The sequence below is a fragment of the Tetrao urogallus genome (genome assembly GCF_951394365.1).
Source record: "Tetrao urogallus genome assembly, chromosome: 4".
Taxonomy (NCBI): domain Eukaryota; kingdom Metazoa; phylum Chordata; class Aves; order Galliformes; family Phasianidae; genus Tetrao; species Tetrao urogallus.
In genome coordinates this window covers 1,124,396-1,140,640 of record NC_136817.1, presented here as the reverse complement: position 1 = coordinate 1,140,640, position 16,245 = coordinate 1,124,396, and the positions used below count along the sequence as shown (strand labels likewise).

The following is a 16,245-nucleotide window of genomic DNA, read 5'->3' as shown; positions in this document are numbered from 1 at the left end:
ATACTTGTAGCTTGGTAAATAAATGGGATGAGCTGGAGATCTGCGTACAGTTGCAGGGCTGTGGTGGGACAGGACGCATGACTGGAATGCTGTCATGGAGGGCTGTGTCCTTTTTCAGAAAGACAATCTGGGGAAATAAGGTGGAGGAGGTGCCCTTTATATGAGAGACCAACTAGAATGTAAAGGGCTCCACCTGGGAGAGGGGGAAAAATGTGTGGAGAGCTTCTGGGTGAGAATTAAGGGGCGGGCTGGTATGGCTGGCGTTGCTGTGGGAGTGTGCTACAGGTCACCAGTTCCAGAAGATGGAGTCGATGAGGCCTTCTGCAAGAAGCTGGAAGTAGCTTCACAATCCCGTGTGCTGGTTCTCATGGTGGACTTCAACCATCCAGATATCTGGAGGGCCTGTCCTCTTGGGAGGAGTATAGGAGTGTTGTCAGGGCCTGCAGAGAAGCAATGAGGAAAGCTCTCCTGGAACTGAAGCTGGTGAAGGAGATGAAGGATAATAAGAAGGGTTTTTTTTTAACAGTAAAAGAAAGACTAAGTATAATGTGGGTCCCCTGCTGATCAAGGGAGGTGTCCTGGTAATGGGGGATGCTGAGAAGGTGGGGATGCTGAACACCTTTTTGCTTCGGTCTTCACTTCAGAGACTCCCCCTTGGGACTCCTGGACCCTGGGGGGAAGAGAGAGTCCAGGAAATGGTGAGCTTTTCTATGGTAGAGGAGGAAGTGGTCTGGGAGCATCTAGGTGGGATCAGTGTGCACAAATCCATGGCCCCTTATGGGAGGCATCCACACGTGCTGAGGGAGCTGGCAGAGGTGTTGGCCAGATCACTCTCTATCATCTTTGGAGAAGATGATAGTCTTGGAGAACAGGAGAGGTGCCTAAAGAACTGGAGGATAGCCAGTGTCACTCCAGTCTTCAAAATGGGCAAGAAGGAGGATCCTGGAGACTACAGGCCAGTCAGTCTCACTTCTGACCCTGGAAAGGTGATGGAACAGCTTGTCTTAGATGCCATCTCCAAGCAATTGGAAGAGAAGAAGGTCATCAGGAATGGTCAGCATGGATTCACCAATGGAAAATTGTGCTCGACCAACCTCATAGCCTTCTATGATGGCATCACCAACTGGGTAGTTGGAAGGAGAGCAGTAGATATCAACTACCTTGACTTGAGCAAGGTTTTTTATACTGTCTCCCACAACATCCTTATATTGAAGCTAAGAAAGTGTGGGATAGATGAGTGGACAGTGAGGTGGGTTGAGAACTAGCTGACAGGCCAAGCTCAGAGGGTGGTGATCGGTGGTGCAGAGTCCAGTTGGAGACCTGTAACCTGCAGTGTTCCCCAGGGATTGGTGCTGGGTCTGGTCTGGCACTAGAACAAGCTGCCCAGGGAAGTTCTGGATTCTCCTTCTCTGTAGATATTCAAGACCAGCCTGTACGCCTACCTGTGCAGCCTGCTGTAGGGGGCTGCTTTGCAGGGGGGTTGGACTCAATGATCTTTGGAGGTGCCTTCCAGCCCCTACAGTTCTGTGATTCTGTGATCTTGAAGTATCCAAAATGAAAACGAGATTGTAGGGGTTTTCAATATAAAACTACCCATTAGTTAATAGGTAAAGTTAGTAGTATACAGGCCATCTCATGTTTTCACTTAATTTGGCAGCAGCAATGTTGAAAATCCATACTTATAAGTTTAACCTCTGGGAAAAAAGATAAAGAAAAAAGTTTAAAAACCTTTTTCCTTCGAGCTACAGTTGCTCAGCTTACCTCAGGAAATGACAGAAATTTATGTCTCTGGAATACTATTACGTTAAGCTAACTAATCATAAAACCCAATTATCAAAAGACCAGGAAAAAAAAAACAAAAAAAAAACCCAACAACTGAAAAAAGGGTTGGAATTGCAACAATTATTGGCATAGGAACCGGATTGATAATGAATTCTGAATCCACCTATATCTTCGAGGTTTTACTGTGGTTTGTCACATTTGTCACACTGGAATATCTGTCTTTTGTTGTTGATAGAAAGCGTTCTTCCTTGATCCTTGATGAGGGTGCTTGGAAGGCATTTTAAGCATGTCAAGGCACAGTTTATTATTATGATGTCCTGACCGTACTTGGAAAGTGCAAAGCATGCACATTTCAATATTTATAAGGAGTTTTATATATTTTCTGTTACTCTGCTTAAAAGTGCATTGCAGCCATGTTATGGCTTCATGCTGAATTTTCAGAAGATATGCTGTAGTGGAATCATGCACTGATTCTCCTAATTTTTACCCTGTCTGTCAATGGGACCAATCAGTGACTGACTTAAGTGCCTAACATCATCCTTACTAAACCTATCTTGAGAGCCAGGAAGCCACAAACATAGCTCAGAGCTTAACAGTAGAGAGCTACATTCTGTATGTGATTCTCACTCCTGGGATGTCTTTGCTCAAGTAAAGCTTTCTTTGAAGGTTAGACAACCTTTCATTGCAGAAGATGGGACAAGATTCCTGCTATGTGCATTCTTTCCATCTAATAATATTTAGGTGCTGATGTAGATGTGGATCTCTCTAGCAATATACAGAGTAACTGAAAATCAGGCAGAATTATCTGATGTTCATAAGGACTTATTTTAGTAGCATGAAGAAAATGCATTTGGAGACAGCTAGTCTCACATTCACCAGAGTTAGTGGATGAAAATGTGTTTATCTTAAGGAAGTACATCCAAAGTGCTGTATTTCTGGACAGAGAATTGCATTTTCTTTTCACAGGATTACTTATTTCACATAGTTTAGATGAAACATAATTGATGGCAGTAGATGGTATTTTAATAGAAACTTGTAGTCAGACAGCAGGTGATTGCTTTCCAGATAATTTCCACAGAGCCCAATGCTCCTGAGATTTGCATCTGGGGGCTTCAACTCCCCTCTGGCTGGATGTTTTCAGTGGGGAATTGAATTAACTGCAAATTTTGTTGGAAATAAAGTTAATTTTTACCATTTGCAAAGAGAAATTCCTTCTCGTAACATGTTTTTTTTTCCTCCAACTCACTTCAAGATTCTTAAATGTTAGTACTGGTGAAAGTGTCTTTTTCCCAACATTGCTGAAAGCTCAGAACAACTCCAGTAGCTCAGTGAGGTTCTGAGATCTAGCCAAATTTGTTTCTAAAACAGGAATGCTGTGTTGTGACACAGAGCTTACTGTGAGTGGCTTTGAGCATGGTAGAATACTGTGATTTGAGAAAATTTGGCCCTTTGGCCCTTAAAAAGGGAACACTGCATGCCTAGTGATTGGAAAGTGGTAAAGCATGTGCACAGTCACTGCCTTCGGACATTTTTTCTTAGTTGTGTCTCACAGTCCTGCAAAGCTTTTTTCAACATTGTCCGGCCCTCTCTCTTAGAGCCAGAGGAATGCTGAAGCCATTTTGACAGCCTGCTAGGTTTGGCGAAGAGAATCCTGAACTTTTTTCATTATTCCTTTACTTCTGTGCACTTTCAGGAATTATTTACCTGATCTCAGCTTTCAGTCACCTGGCACATTCTGTGGTGCTTCTGGTAGTTTCTGCACGGGATGGGGGTGGTCTTTCCTCATCCACCCATGCGGCTGTCACAGTGCACATCCTTCAGGCCACTTCGCCCCCCGCCGTATTTGAGAGAGCCCGGTATGCTTTTTCTGTACCCGAAGATGCACCTGAAGACAGCCTGGTTGGAGCCGTAAAGGCCAGAGAGCCTCCGGGTGAGTTGTGTGTTCAGAGATGATTCTCTCTTACAGGTGTAATGGGGAATGTCTACAGATAATATTCATTTAAACTTTCAGATGACTTACTAGTTCTGATGAGCATCAAATAGTATTTACAGCTGGTATTTAAAACAGCTGGTGCAATCGCTGCTGTTTTGGGATGCCCTCTAGATCAGATGGAGATTATGGTCATTTCTTTGGTGGCCCACTGGGAATGGCCCCATTTTTTAACTTTAATTTACTTACTTGATTTGCAGTATGGTTTAAAGAAGCCTTAGTTTTCTAATACAAATTTTGCATGCAAGCAGATGCTGTATTTTCCAGAGGGATTTGTGTAATTGTAAATGTGGAGATGGGGAGTACACTGAAAGATTGTGGCTTGTGTTAAAACATTTGCCATGAAAGAATATCTGAGAGCAACACTCATGAGCGGAGGGTTTTCTGAATTATCAGAGAATCTGTAAGATGTGCTGCCACAAAAAAGAGATTTTTTTCCAAATCAAATGGTGAAGTTTAGATGGGTGTTTACTGGGCCTTAAAAACACATATGGTTATTTGTTTTGTTTAGTCACTTTTAGAGGGAAATGGGTTAACTTTTGCCAAACTGTTGCCATAAAATACCCTGTCCTGAGAACCATGTGTGTTTGGTTCTTACGCAGAGCGCTGGGAGCCATGTGTTCATATAGTGGCTTAGTGATGAATCTCCAAGTGCAGCAGAGAGAGAAGTTTTAGGAATTTGTGATTAGTCATGTCCCTCCATTTTCTTCTCCTTGGAAGGGACAGTACATTCACCACTGTCCCCAGAGAGGCAGCACCTGCAGAGCAGCCTTGGCAGTAAGCCTTTACATAGCTCTTGCTTTAGACAGCATCTGGCTGCCTCAGGTTGAAGCATCCATGATCAGTAATGACAGAAAAATGCCTTTCTTGGAGGGGTCTGCTACCTGTCTCATTCCTTGCTGCAGTGAATGTCTGTGTACAGTGAAGTGATTCCCTTAATAATTTATAGGAGCATTTTTCTGCAGTTCAGATGAGGGAAAAACAAGAGGCAATTTTTCACTATATAGTTTTATATATATATATATATATATATATATATATATACACAATTTTTCACTATATAGTTTTATCATACTGGAGATGAAAAGCAAACAGTGCACAAGTACACAGAATAAATAAACTCAGATGAAGCTTTTGCAGTATTTATGTTATTGAAGGGCTCTGGGGATAGGAACTAGGAAGCATAAAAAACCCAAGTCAAAGTCTGTGTAGCTTACAGCTATCCCACTGAATTGAGTAGCATGCATTCTTCACATTTCTCACCAGCCTTCATGCTATCACTCTACTAGTATTATTCTTTTTAACTTTTATTATTTTTATTTATAGATTCTTTAGAAGTGGTTTCATACAGAATTTCCTCTGGTGATCCACAGGGAAGATTCTATATTCACTCCCAGTTTGGTATCATTCGCATCAAGAAAGAGCTTGACCATGAAACCCAGTCTGTTTTCATGCTCACCATTCAGTCACAGTTGGGAAAGTCTCCTGTTTACAGCAGCACCTACGTCAATATATCTGTGATAGATGTTAATGACAACCCTCCAGTATTTCTTACCAGGTCTGATAAGGTAATTATTTCACGCACGCAGCCTCCTGGCACTGCTGTGTACATTGCTCATGCAGAAGATAAAGACAGCAGCCTCAACGGGGCAATCAAATACAGTCTTACCAGCAATCAGACAAATGCATTTAGTATCGATTCAGGTCTTGGAGTGGTAAGCCTCATCAAAATGGTGTTTGAGGATAAACAGCAAGAATATACTCTGTATGTAGCAGCTGAAGACCATGGAAGCCCTCCTCTGAGTTCTTTGCTGTTGTTGACAGTGACTGTTGAAGAGCAGAGGATGGGCCCCACTTTGGTTTTCCAGAAGTTGGTGTACCAAGTGGATATCAGTGAAGCTACATCTCCAGGTTCCCACATCCTTCAGGTTCAAGCCTCCTTATTTGATACACGCCATGTTAGCTCCAGGCTGACATATTCCATAGAGTCTAGCACAGATTCTGCTGCATTTGGAATCAGATCTGATACTGGCTGTATTTATCTTCGGAAACGTTTGAACTATGAATGTGCACACATTCTTAGTTTTAGAGCCCTGGTCAGCACCTCAGAAGATGAAAACTCCATGCAGAATGCAAGCGCATTAGTAATAGTAAATGTCCTGGATGAAAATGATAATTCCCCTGTGTTTATGCATGAGAGCTACTTCTTCAAAATGGAGGAAAGTCCAATTCCCAGGGGTGTGATTGGCACTGTCACAGCTGTTGACAAAGACTCGGGAAGAAATGGACAACTTTCATATTTACTTCTGTCTGATGGAAAGTATTTCAAGATGAATTCCAACACAGGTAGCATTTTTATGATTTATAATCTGCCTAATATTGCTTTTGGAAAGCAACCCACCCTAAAGGAATGGAAATGAAGTATAAAGCTTTCAGGAAATGCTGTGAGTCTCTTGGGTTGGTTGGTACGTGAAAATTCTAACTGGAAGCTTCACAGTTGAGAGAATGAAATAAATCATGTTTATGAAGGATAAACTAACCCTTAGGATTGATTGTTTTTGTAGCTTCATTCTAATCACTTCAGTGCAAGTTTTCACTGTTCCAAATTAAAAGGGAATATTAAATTATAGCTTCAGTAGATATGAGACTCTTGACAGGCAATTGCCTGTGATCAAGTACAATTGAAAAGTATGAATCGGTTGTAAAAAATTATGAAAGTAAGTGTGATGTTTGAAAGTGTTTTAAAACATTTCTGGAAGCTTCAGCAAGCTACATCAATCAGTATGAAGTTCATATTGTGCTTGGCACTGAAAAAAGCAAATTGGCTGAAATAACTTCTTCACAAAGTGTGTACTCTGCAGGGAATCTCAAATGCATTGTGGGATAGATAATATATCCATGCAGCGTAGCAGTAGAGAATACAGCATGGAAATCCCAGACGAAGGGGATCCTGTAAGGAACTTAGGCATTTTACGTTATCCAGTTTAGCAAAGTAATATCTAATGCTTAAAGATCTGCTATTTAAAATTTATTTTCTTGGAGATTCTGTCTTCGTAGGCAGAACTTCTCTACGAATTTCGTAACTGTTATTTCAAAGCAAAGGTTTATTGGGAATTTCTAAAGAAATCTAAAGGCAAACAGAATCTCAGGAATTAACCACATATTATTTTAAGAGTACCTCTGTTATCTGTGTGAAGGGCTTTGGTCAACCACAAATCTTCAGCTATATTGAGTATGGGTGAGCAGATGGAGAGGAGATTGCGTTAGATTTATTTACTGGGTTTACCAGAATGTATAGGAGACATAAGGCTTCCTGATTAATGTACAGATGTTGTGTTCAGAATGGCTAACCCATGGGCATAACAAAGCCCATTTATCAGCAGTTAAAACCCTGTGCTCATAGATTATCTGTCCTGAAATTTGATAAAAATCCCGGTTGGGTTTGTTTAGAAGGCCAGTGTGTTGCTTTGTGCTACTTTACGCCTTTTCTCAGGGGAATCCAAAGTACAGTGAAGAATGTAATGTCTCACTAAAGTACAAGTACACACTTTGACATAACATTTGTATGGAGTTGAATTCACAAACCTGGGATTTCAGTGTCAGCAACAAGATATATCAAAAGACGTCTGATTACTGCATGTCATAAGATTAGTGCTAGCGTACAATAATACGCAATTCCCTTTCTCCCTCATTTTCCATATTCATCAGGTGAAGTTATAAACTGGGTTGCCTTAGACCGTGAAAAACAAGCACACCACCAGCTGACTGTACTAGTGACTGATCATGGGTCACCACCACTTAATGTCACAGCAACTGTGTACATCTCAGTGATGGACGTCAACGACAATAAACCTATCTTCCCTCAGATTGCACCTGGAAAAGAACTAAGCATCAAGGTCTGTAGCAGCCTGTGCTGCAGTTTAGGGTTTGTTCTGAGCACCACCCTGTGGTAAGAGCTCAAACTGTACACGAGATTTTGGTCTGCATAGCAGAGAGCCAGGCTGGTACCTGCTGAGTGAAACAGCTACAGCAGCACACATCTTTCAGTCCAGTGCATTGCCTGCAGTGCCTGACCCAACTGAGATTCAGTTAAGGTTAATTAATTGATGAGGGAGCAGCTACTGGTCTGAATTTTCTTTTTTTTTTGCACATTTTTTTTACCCAGGTATATTCAGGACCTTCAAAATTTGTAAACAAATAAAATTTTTAAAATGAAAAAAAAAAAAGCAAAATATGTAGACTGGTATGCACAAAGGATATATGTATAATTTTCTTTATGTGTGTAGTAGTCTTTTCCAGCTCCTGACCTCTGAATCTGCTATATTAATTCATACATATTTTTGGATTAGTAATATATGCAGACCATAATAGGAGATTTTTCAGGACTACGTTGGATGATGCCCTGGGCAGCCTGATTTAATGGTTGGCAACCCTGCCCATGGCTGAGGGGACAGAGCTTGATGGTCCCTTCCAATCCAAACCATGGTGGTTCCGTGATTGTTAGAACTGTATTACTTAACCATTTTCTGAAATGCCATTTGTGCTGATTGTACACATTACTGAGATGGAAAACATAGCAGCAGTAAGCTCTTGTGCTAAGGGGAGGAATTTCTTTTGAGGCTCACAGTTATCCATTTATGCTTGCAAATTAATTTATCAACTGCTCGATGACAGGTTTTGGAAGGGCAGCCATCAGGAATGCTCATCACCTCTGTCTTTGCAAAGGACTTTGATTCTGGGAACAATGGTACAGTACTATATGCAGCAGAACCAGGTAAGAATCTAAAGTGGAATTCATAAGCAAAGATACATTGAAATAATCACCGTGTTAGAGATGCATGCATACGTACTGAATTTCAAGTCTGTTTTGTCTGTTAGAGAAGTGCTGCCCATGTAAACATGAAAGAGGAACATTCTGTGTCTTAATTATGTCTGAAGGCACAGACAGCTTCCCTCCCTCCCCTCTACTCCACGTTCCCAGGGATTTGGGTGTTTTTGTGTCCAGACAGAGGGCATCTGAACAGCACTTGCAAGGGATTAGGTCCATGGTGTTGTGCTGAACAATTCAGTGCTTCAGTCAGTTGTCTAACATGGTAAAAGAAAGATAATCTCCCTTTCCCAAGACCAACAGAAGGTTCTCCTGCTAGAGGAATGGTTTACGATAGACTGAGGCAGGAATCAGAAGGATCAGCAGATAATCTGAGCAAACAATTAAGCTTGTGGGTTTCATTTTATGCAATACCCTTTTGTTAGCCTTGTATCAGCGTTCTTGAGGGGTCTCTCTGCGCCTCCAGCTGTATTCCTTCCTTTAAGCAGCACATTGGATTTTCTTATCCCTTTCTGTAGAGCTGCAGAGCGGAGTGAGAAGGAATTCCAATGGTAAAAAAAGACTAGCAACACAAAATAGGTCTGGTCTTGAAAATGATGTCTCTAGAAAGGACAAAAGGATAAAAACAGAAGCAACAAACCAACAAAAAAAACAAACCCACCACCACAAAAACAACAACAACAACAACAACAAAAAGACCCACGCACACAAAAAACAACCCACTGAAAGACCCCTCCTGGCCTTACAGGTGGATATGTTCCTGGTAAACAAATACAGAAACAGCTGGACTTCTCTGATGTTAATTTTTGTTGTTGCTTTTGGTTGGCTTACAGCCTTTAACATCTGCTCTTCTGTGACATGGTGAAGTTCTTGCCTTCTTTATATTTAAAATAGTGTTTTCTAGTTCAGGGGTATTTTTCAGGACTAAAACTTGAAGAAATGTGATGCAGTTTTCATGACCATATTTGCTAAACGTAGACATCGTGTTCATTGGAGAACTGGAGACTAGAGAAATACAACCGTAGATAAATGTAAAAACGAGAGATTAAGACATGCAGGAGGGCTAATAACAGATGCTGGCAAATTATATGAGGAAAAGGTCTGTAAAGTGAAAAATGAAGATATGGCTGGGGGATGAGTTTCAGCCTTCGGTGTTTCCTTCAAAACGCCCCTCCCTCTTTCAAGAAAACCCAAACAAGTAATCCTTAAGCTTTCTGCAGATACATTAAAACCTGACCATGTGATAAAGGCAGCAGTTGCCTCACTGAGGTGATTTATTGAGAGAAAAGTTGAGAAAAGGTTTCTGGAAGTGTAGGGAGTGTGAGCTTCTAGAGCTATGACTGAGATGCTCTGAGTATCAAATTTAGTACCCACCTTTTTCCCTTATTCCTCACTTTGAACTCACAAAAGAAAAAAGAGGAGAATTTGGAGTGCACTTAGAAAGAGAGCAAGCTAACACTCATTCACACTTGCCCTCTATTATCTTGGGCAAAATATTTATAATTGATTTGTCTTTTTTTCTTAGTATGTGCCATATGTTTCTGATTTGGGATCAATCGTCTCCCCTTTAAAATTATTCATGACTAAATTAAAATTATCAGACTTCCTTGCTACTTCTGCAAAATGTACAAAACTGATGATTTCATGCAATACTTGAGTTTTAGTGGAGTGATAGTGTCTAAAGGATGTTCCTTTTCTGGTTGTCTAAATGGTCCTGATCACAGAATCACAGAATGGCCAGGGTTGGAAGGGACCTCAAGGATCATGAATCTCCAACCCCCCTGCCACATGCAGGGCCACCAACCTCCACGTTTAATGCTAAACCAGGCTGCTCAGGGCCCCATCCAACCTGGCCTTGAACACCTCCAGGGATGGACGGGGCATCCACAGCCTCTCTGGGCAGCCTGCTCCATTACCTCACCACTCTCTGGGTAAAGAATTTCCCTCTGATGTCTGACCTAAATCTCCCCTCCCTCAACTTAAAACCATTTCCCATCCCTTCCAGCTTCAGGTATTCTGAAGAATGTTTAGGATTTGGGATCATTACTCTCATTTTACTAACAAATATAAATCCTGAGCCTTACCTTTCAGTTTCTAATGAGCTTGAACCTCCAGAAGCTTTGTTGACTGATGCCTATTTCAGTTGACCTTAACTATACACTCTGTTACTTCAAATGAAAAAGCAAGCAATTATTGGTCCTTAGCCACTTAAGCAGTGTCTGGAGTCACTGGACATCCTCAGTCACTGTTAGCTTTCTCTATCAATTATGTCAGTTTTAGCAATACATTAAAAATACTTGAATGGCATTCATGTTGTATTCTTCTTTCCTATCTGTCTTTGCTGTTTTGCTTAAGTAGGATTTTGTTTCCAGAAACACTGCACGGAACAAAATAGCCTATCTGTGCATGGAGACACACTGTTGGGACCTAAGCCAGAATGTACGAGAATACTAATATAGCAGCACTAGTATTTTGAGGCTGTCATCAAAAAATGCAGAATGTGGACCTGTCTCATTCAGATGAATTGTCTCTACATGTTGTGTCCCTTTGACAATCTGTTTGTTACGTTTCTGACTGTTAGAGGAGCCCAGAAGGGACTCGTGGAGCATTAAAAACATGGAGTTGCTCAAAAATAACAGAACAGTGTTGGGAAAAGTGGTGTGTTGGTTGTCAGAACTCTTGTTTTCTAACCCGCCTGCTCAACCTTTGGTTGTATTCTACAGGTGCAAGTATTTCGCCGTTACAGACAAACAGAAACGCATACACAAGTGAATACTTCTGTGTGCAGTTAACTGATTTGCATGTGCAGATTTGGAGAACATAAACAGCTTCATGCTCTCTTAGGTGCCTATGGAAGTATGGTTCCTTATGAGTGTTCTCTTTAGTCCATATGCATTGAGTTTATTTTTACCACAGTTACTTATTAGAATAGCAGCTGTTCTACATTACTTTGTTTAACCTGCCAGCACAGCTTATTAAAAATTAATGTACCTGAATTATTTGCATAGTATTTTAAGGGAGAGGGAGTTATGACAACTTTGATTTCCTCAGTTTCTGGTAATATACACCAAGTAATAGATATTTTCCAATTTTACTAAAAAAAAATGGAGACTGATTGCAGTTATGTTCCTTGAAAATGGAGAATTCACAAAGAGCTAGTTATTCTTCCATCGTAGAGTTTTTTTTTCCTTGCATCTGGAATAAATGCAATAGGATGTTCAATTAGAACTTGCCAGTTATTAGCATGCAGCCAGTCCTTGGTGGCAGACAAAAGCCTAATTCCCACTATTTATGCGTTGCTCTGGAACCAGTCAGTGTAAGATGCTGGACATCCCCAGTTGTGTCTGTGCTGGGAGCAGAGGCAGGGAAGGCTGCATTGCTGCGGTTGCATTGTCTTAGGGACAGGAGAGTATTTTTTTTTGGCTTGTGATAGTGTATTCAGCATCACCTGTTTGACCCTTCATTGCCTCTTCAGAAACCAAGTCTTAATTCTCTCCCTGTCCCTGCTTCCCAACTGGCGTTGGAGATAGAAGTAGCAGTCCTGAGGTGTCTGCTGTTCTCCTGATGCTCATCACTAATATGAGCAGCATCAATACAAAAACAGGCAGTTGCTTTGGTATAGGTTAAGCTGGCTATAGTAATTACTTACTCAAGGAGGTGAGCCAGATGAGTCTGAGAAATTGTGATTGTAGCGGGTTCCCTTTCCTTTGCGTCCTGCTCCTTCTTACTCATTAGTTATGATGGAGGTGTATGGCGAGTTGATGAGGTCTGCAGTAACTGATACCCATTTTTTCCAATAGAAGAGGATATAGGATACTTCCAGATCGATGCTTTCAGCGGGGAGTTGAGAGCAACCCGGCCTCTGTCATATGCGGAGAGATCAAGCTACAGAATGGTGGTCACAGCCAGGGACCAGGGGATGCCTTCCCTTCAAGGACAGGCTGTTGTTGACATCCAGGTACTTCTTGGTATTGTACAGATAGAAAAACTATGCTGCGTACTTATTTTCTTTATAAAAAATAAAAATTAAAAAGCAGTTAAACCGTTTGGGGAGAATCCAGGGAAATAATCTGAAGATAGGAAAAATTTGGAACTAAATATGTTGTTTTATAGTTTTATTTAGTTTGTTTTTCTCATGAATGAGGAAATGAGAGAGCAAACTCATTTTTGTTTTGAATACAGAGCAGCATTATGAGTTGCCTTATGAATGGAAGGTGTTTATGCATTGGTAGGAAGCCGTTACAAACCCTGTAAAAGAGAAGAAAAATATCTACTAGCGGTGTTCAAAGTTCCTGTATTTGGATGCCTATGATTCAGTGGGTACCAGATAGTCTTGTCCCTCTTTCTTTTTTCCTTTTCCTTTTTTCTGGTGTGGGAACGAAGAAGAGAATTATGGAGCATCTGGTTAAGCACTATTTGAATGCTGTTGTAACATGTAAGGTTTGTTTTCTGTCTTCAAGCCATACATACTACATAGAACAACATATATATAATAATAACATACATACAATAACATATTCACAAGTGATGAATGAATAAATTGTCAAGGAAAATAATTATCATTACACTGCCTCTAATAGCATTGGGAAAATTTGTCAGTCTTCGTGTTTTTGTTACAGGTCATCCCACTTCCCACAGGGAGATCTATCTTCTCTCAAGATTTCAAGCACTTTGTCATACCTGAAAATTTTAAACCTGCGCAAGTATTCACTTCTGTAAAGTTGCCTGGTAATCATCTGACAACTAACAGGAAACTGTCTTTTAGTGTCACTGAAGGTGACGATGATGTTTATTTTGAAGTAGACAGTTGGACAGGAGAGCTTTTTCTGTCCAAGGAACTTGACTATGAAACATCTTCACACTTCTTTTTGCAAGTTATTATAAGGGATTACAATAATAATCCCCCACAGAATAATACTGTCTTCCTCAGTATTGATGTAGAAGATCTGAATGATCATTCTCCACATTTTCAAGACGACTTCATAGTGATTGGCATAGAGGAAAATGTACCTGTTGGCACTCTGGTTTACACATTCGATGCAAAAGATGGAGATGGCAGTTCTCCAAACAGCAAAATACAATATTCCCTGGAAATGAGTAACATGGCTGAAAATCCATTTGTTGTTCACCCTTTCTATGGTACCTTGGTCACAGCATCCCCACTGGACAGGGAGATTACTCGCTCTGTGATCCTTAAGGTATCTGCAACAGACCAGGCAATAAATGTGGCTGATCGCAGACGTGATTCTCTGACTGCAAAAATTGTTATTCTGGATGTCAATGACAACAGTCCCAGCTTTATATCTGCACCTCTTTGCTATGTCATGGAGGATGCAGACGTGGGCCTTCTTGTGCACCGTGTAACTGCAAAGGATCCTGATGAGGGAGGAAATGGACGTGTTATGTATCACTTAATTTCAGGCAATGAAAATGGATCATTTATATTGGATAAAATCACAGGTACTGTGATTGTCTTGTTCTTACACTGTTCTTACCACGGTAACATTTGGGAATGCATACAGTGCAGTAACAGAATAATGAATGACAGTGACACTCTACCCAGGGTATCAAGCACCATACAAGTGTGGCAGTGCTGAAAGCTTAGTGAGACTTAGCTCAGAAGTTTCTGCATGACACTCTGACTGTGTTGTGCAGATGTGCTGGAATGCCTTCCAGTGCATTACTGGGGAAAGTGTGTGCAGTGGAATGCTTCACACTGATTTTTTACACAGTGCATACTTAAAGCTTGTATACATGTATACAGTGCTACCTGTAGATGTGAGGAAAGGCAAAATCAAGATCAGAAGAATGAAGGAGTGCACCTGCAGATAGAATGCATTCTGTAGGTGCTCAAAGTGCTGCCAAATTTTATTCTATAGCCTTTTGAAGTTCCCTGGTTCCTGAATGAGTTCTGTGGCTGTTATTCCACAGAAATAAGCATTTCACTGTAATAGTTACAGTATTTTCAGATTCGTGTTCTGATTTTGAATCCATAATGTGATACAGCTGACACTGATTTGTGGAGTTGCTAATCGGAGAACCGATGTGCAAACTAACAACAACTATGAAGATATATGAAGCTAAGTATAATGCAAAGCCCAGAGTTAAGTAAGATATTTCTCTCTTTGAACCTCATCTGAATGTTTCATGAATCCCAATTACCCCTCTTGTCAAAATGAGCATTTCTGGGCTGCTCTCACGGGAATTATCCAAAGTCTGGAAGCCTTGCAGCAGTGGCAAGAATGTACTTTAGTGTGAGCGCAGGAGCAATCGAGATCCTAACCTGGAGCTGAGGCTTCTTTACTGTTTCCATTCTTTATAACAGGACTCCTAAGTACAGCCCAACTCCTGGACCGCGAGGTTCAGGAGCACTACAGTCTGACAGTCATGGCTCTTGATGGTGGCAGTCCAGCTCTTTCTGCAACACAGGTTCTAACCATCCTTGTTCTTGATGTGAATGATGAGAGCCCAATATTTCTGCAGCAGTTTTATGAGACTGCAGTTTATGAAAACCAGGATCCGGGGGAGCTGGTCGTAAGAGTGGAAGCTGTGGATAGAGATGCAGGTAATTTCAACCTTTTTTGCTATTGTGGACATTGCAGACTGATCAAATCTTACTTTGCTCCGTGCTTGCATGTACAAACGTCATGCTTTTCCCAGAGTAATGTCTGCATTTGAGTTCCAAAACATGGCTGTTAGTTCATTTTCTCAGCATTCATTCAGGGCTTGGAGATCTTCTGACTTACATACTCAGCTAGCCTCAGCCCTAATTAACATATTCAATACAAGTTGAGTGCATGGGCGATGTGGGGTTCAACACACTCCGAGTGAAAACAGCTAGAGGATTCTGGTTCTCATTCAGAAAAGAATAGTCATCTCCACTAGACTCGATATTTGGACACTTCTGTTTCTCTCAATGAGTTTTTACTAGTTTTAAATTATCTCAGAAGTTCAAATCCCAGTTTCGTGAAGGTAAACATGCACTGATGTCCTCTGACCAGAGAGGGGCACTGCCATCCAAGAATTTCCAGGCACCTGAGCTGTGAAGGAATTTTGAAAACTGTCCTGGATTTTAAATATGGTTTCACATACACGCTTTTTCAAACATACAGAAAGTAGATGAATAAAAAGAATGGTTAATATGCTCACAGATAATGATGTAAACATGAGAATCTTCGCTAACCAACAAAAAAGTTCTTGAACTTTTGTAGTATCTGAAATGCACAGGATGTTACAGATAGTCTGAGTCTGGAGATAATTTTGCCTTCAGTAATGCAAAGCGTGGTATATGCAGTTGATGTAACCTGAAGCAGTTACACTGAGCCTGTGATCTGCATTAAAATAAAAAATGAGAAGAGATTTTAAACCCTTGGATATTGCTGCATTTGACCCAAAAGTTGTCTCTGCTTTGCAAATGATTTTCTCTTGACCATGGATTCGCTTTCTGCACATCTTTACAATTGTTTAAGATTGTGATATAAAAAGAAAAAAAGTCCTGTTAGCAAAATGGTCTTCTGTCTCTAGTAAGATGTCCCATTTTAAAGCAGAGCACATACTGACTACAAAAGGCTGATGTGAGATACACAGAAATGGAAGAGCCATTTCCCCACAAGTATGTGAAGTATCTGAAGATCAGGAAGGAGTC

The 16,245-nt window shown here is 40.8% G+C and overlaps 1 protein-coding gene across 1 annotated transcript in view; it reads left to right on the top strand.

Moving 5' to 3' along the window:
• The window catches only part of DCHS2 (dachsous cadherin-related 2), a gene marked incomplete at both ends in the record, with an annotated part of 85,827 nt that overhangs the window by 45,207 nt on the left and 24,375 nt on the right, over positions 1-16,245 (top strand). The window contains 7 exon segments of the mRNA XM_079534638.1: positions 3,476-3,712; positions 5,099-6,118; positions 7,481-7,668; positions 8,447-8,546; positions 12,401-12,558; positions 13,220-14,060; positions 14,926-15,165. Coding sequence (XP_079390764.1) covers positions 3,476-3,712; positions 5,099-6,118; positions 7,481-7,668; positions 8,447-8,546; positions 12,401-12,558; positions 13,220-14,060; positions 14,926-15,165 — 2,784 coding nt within the window.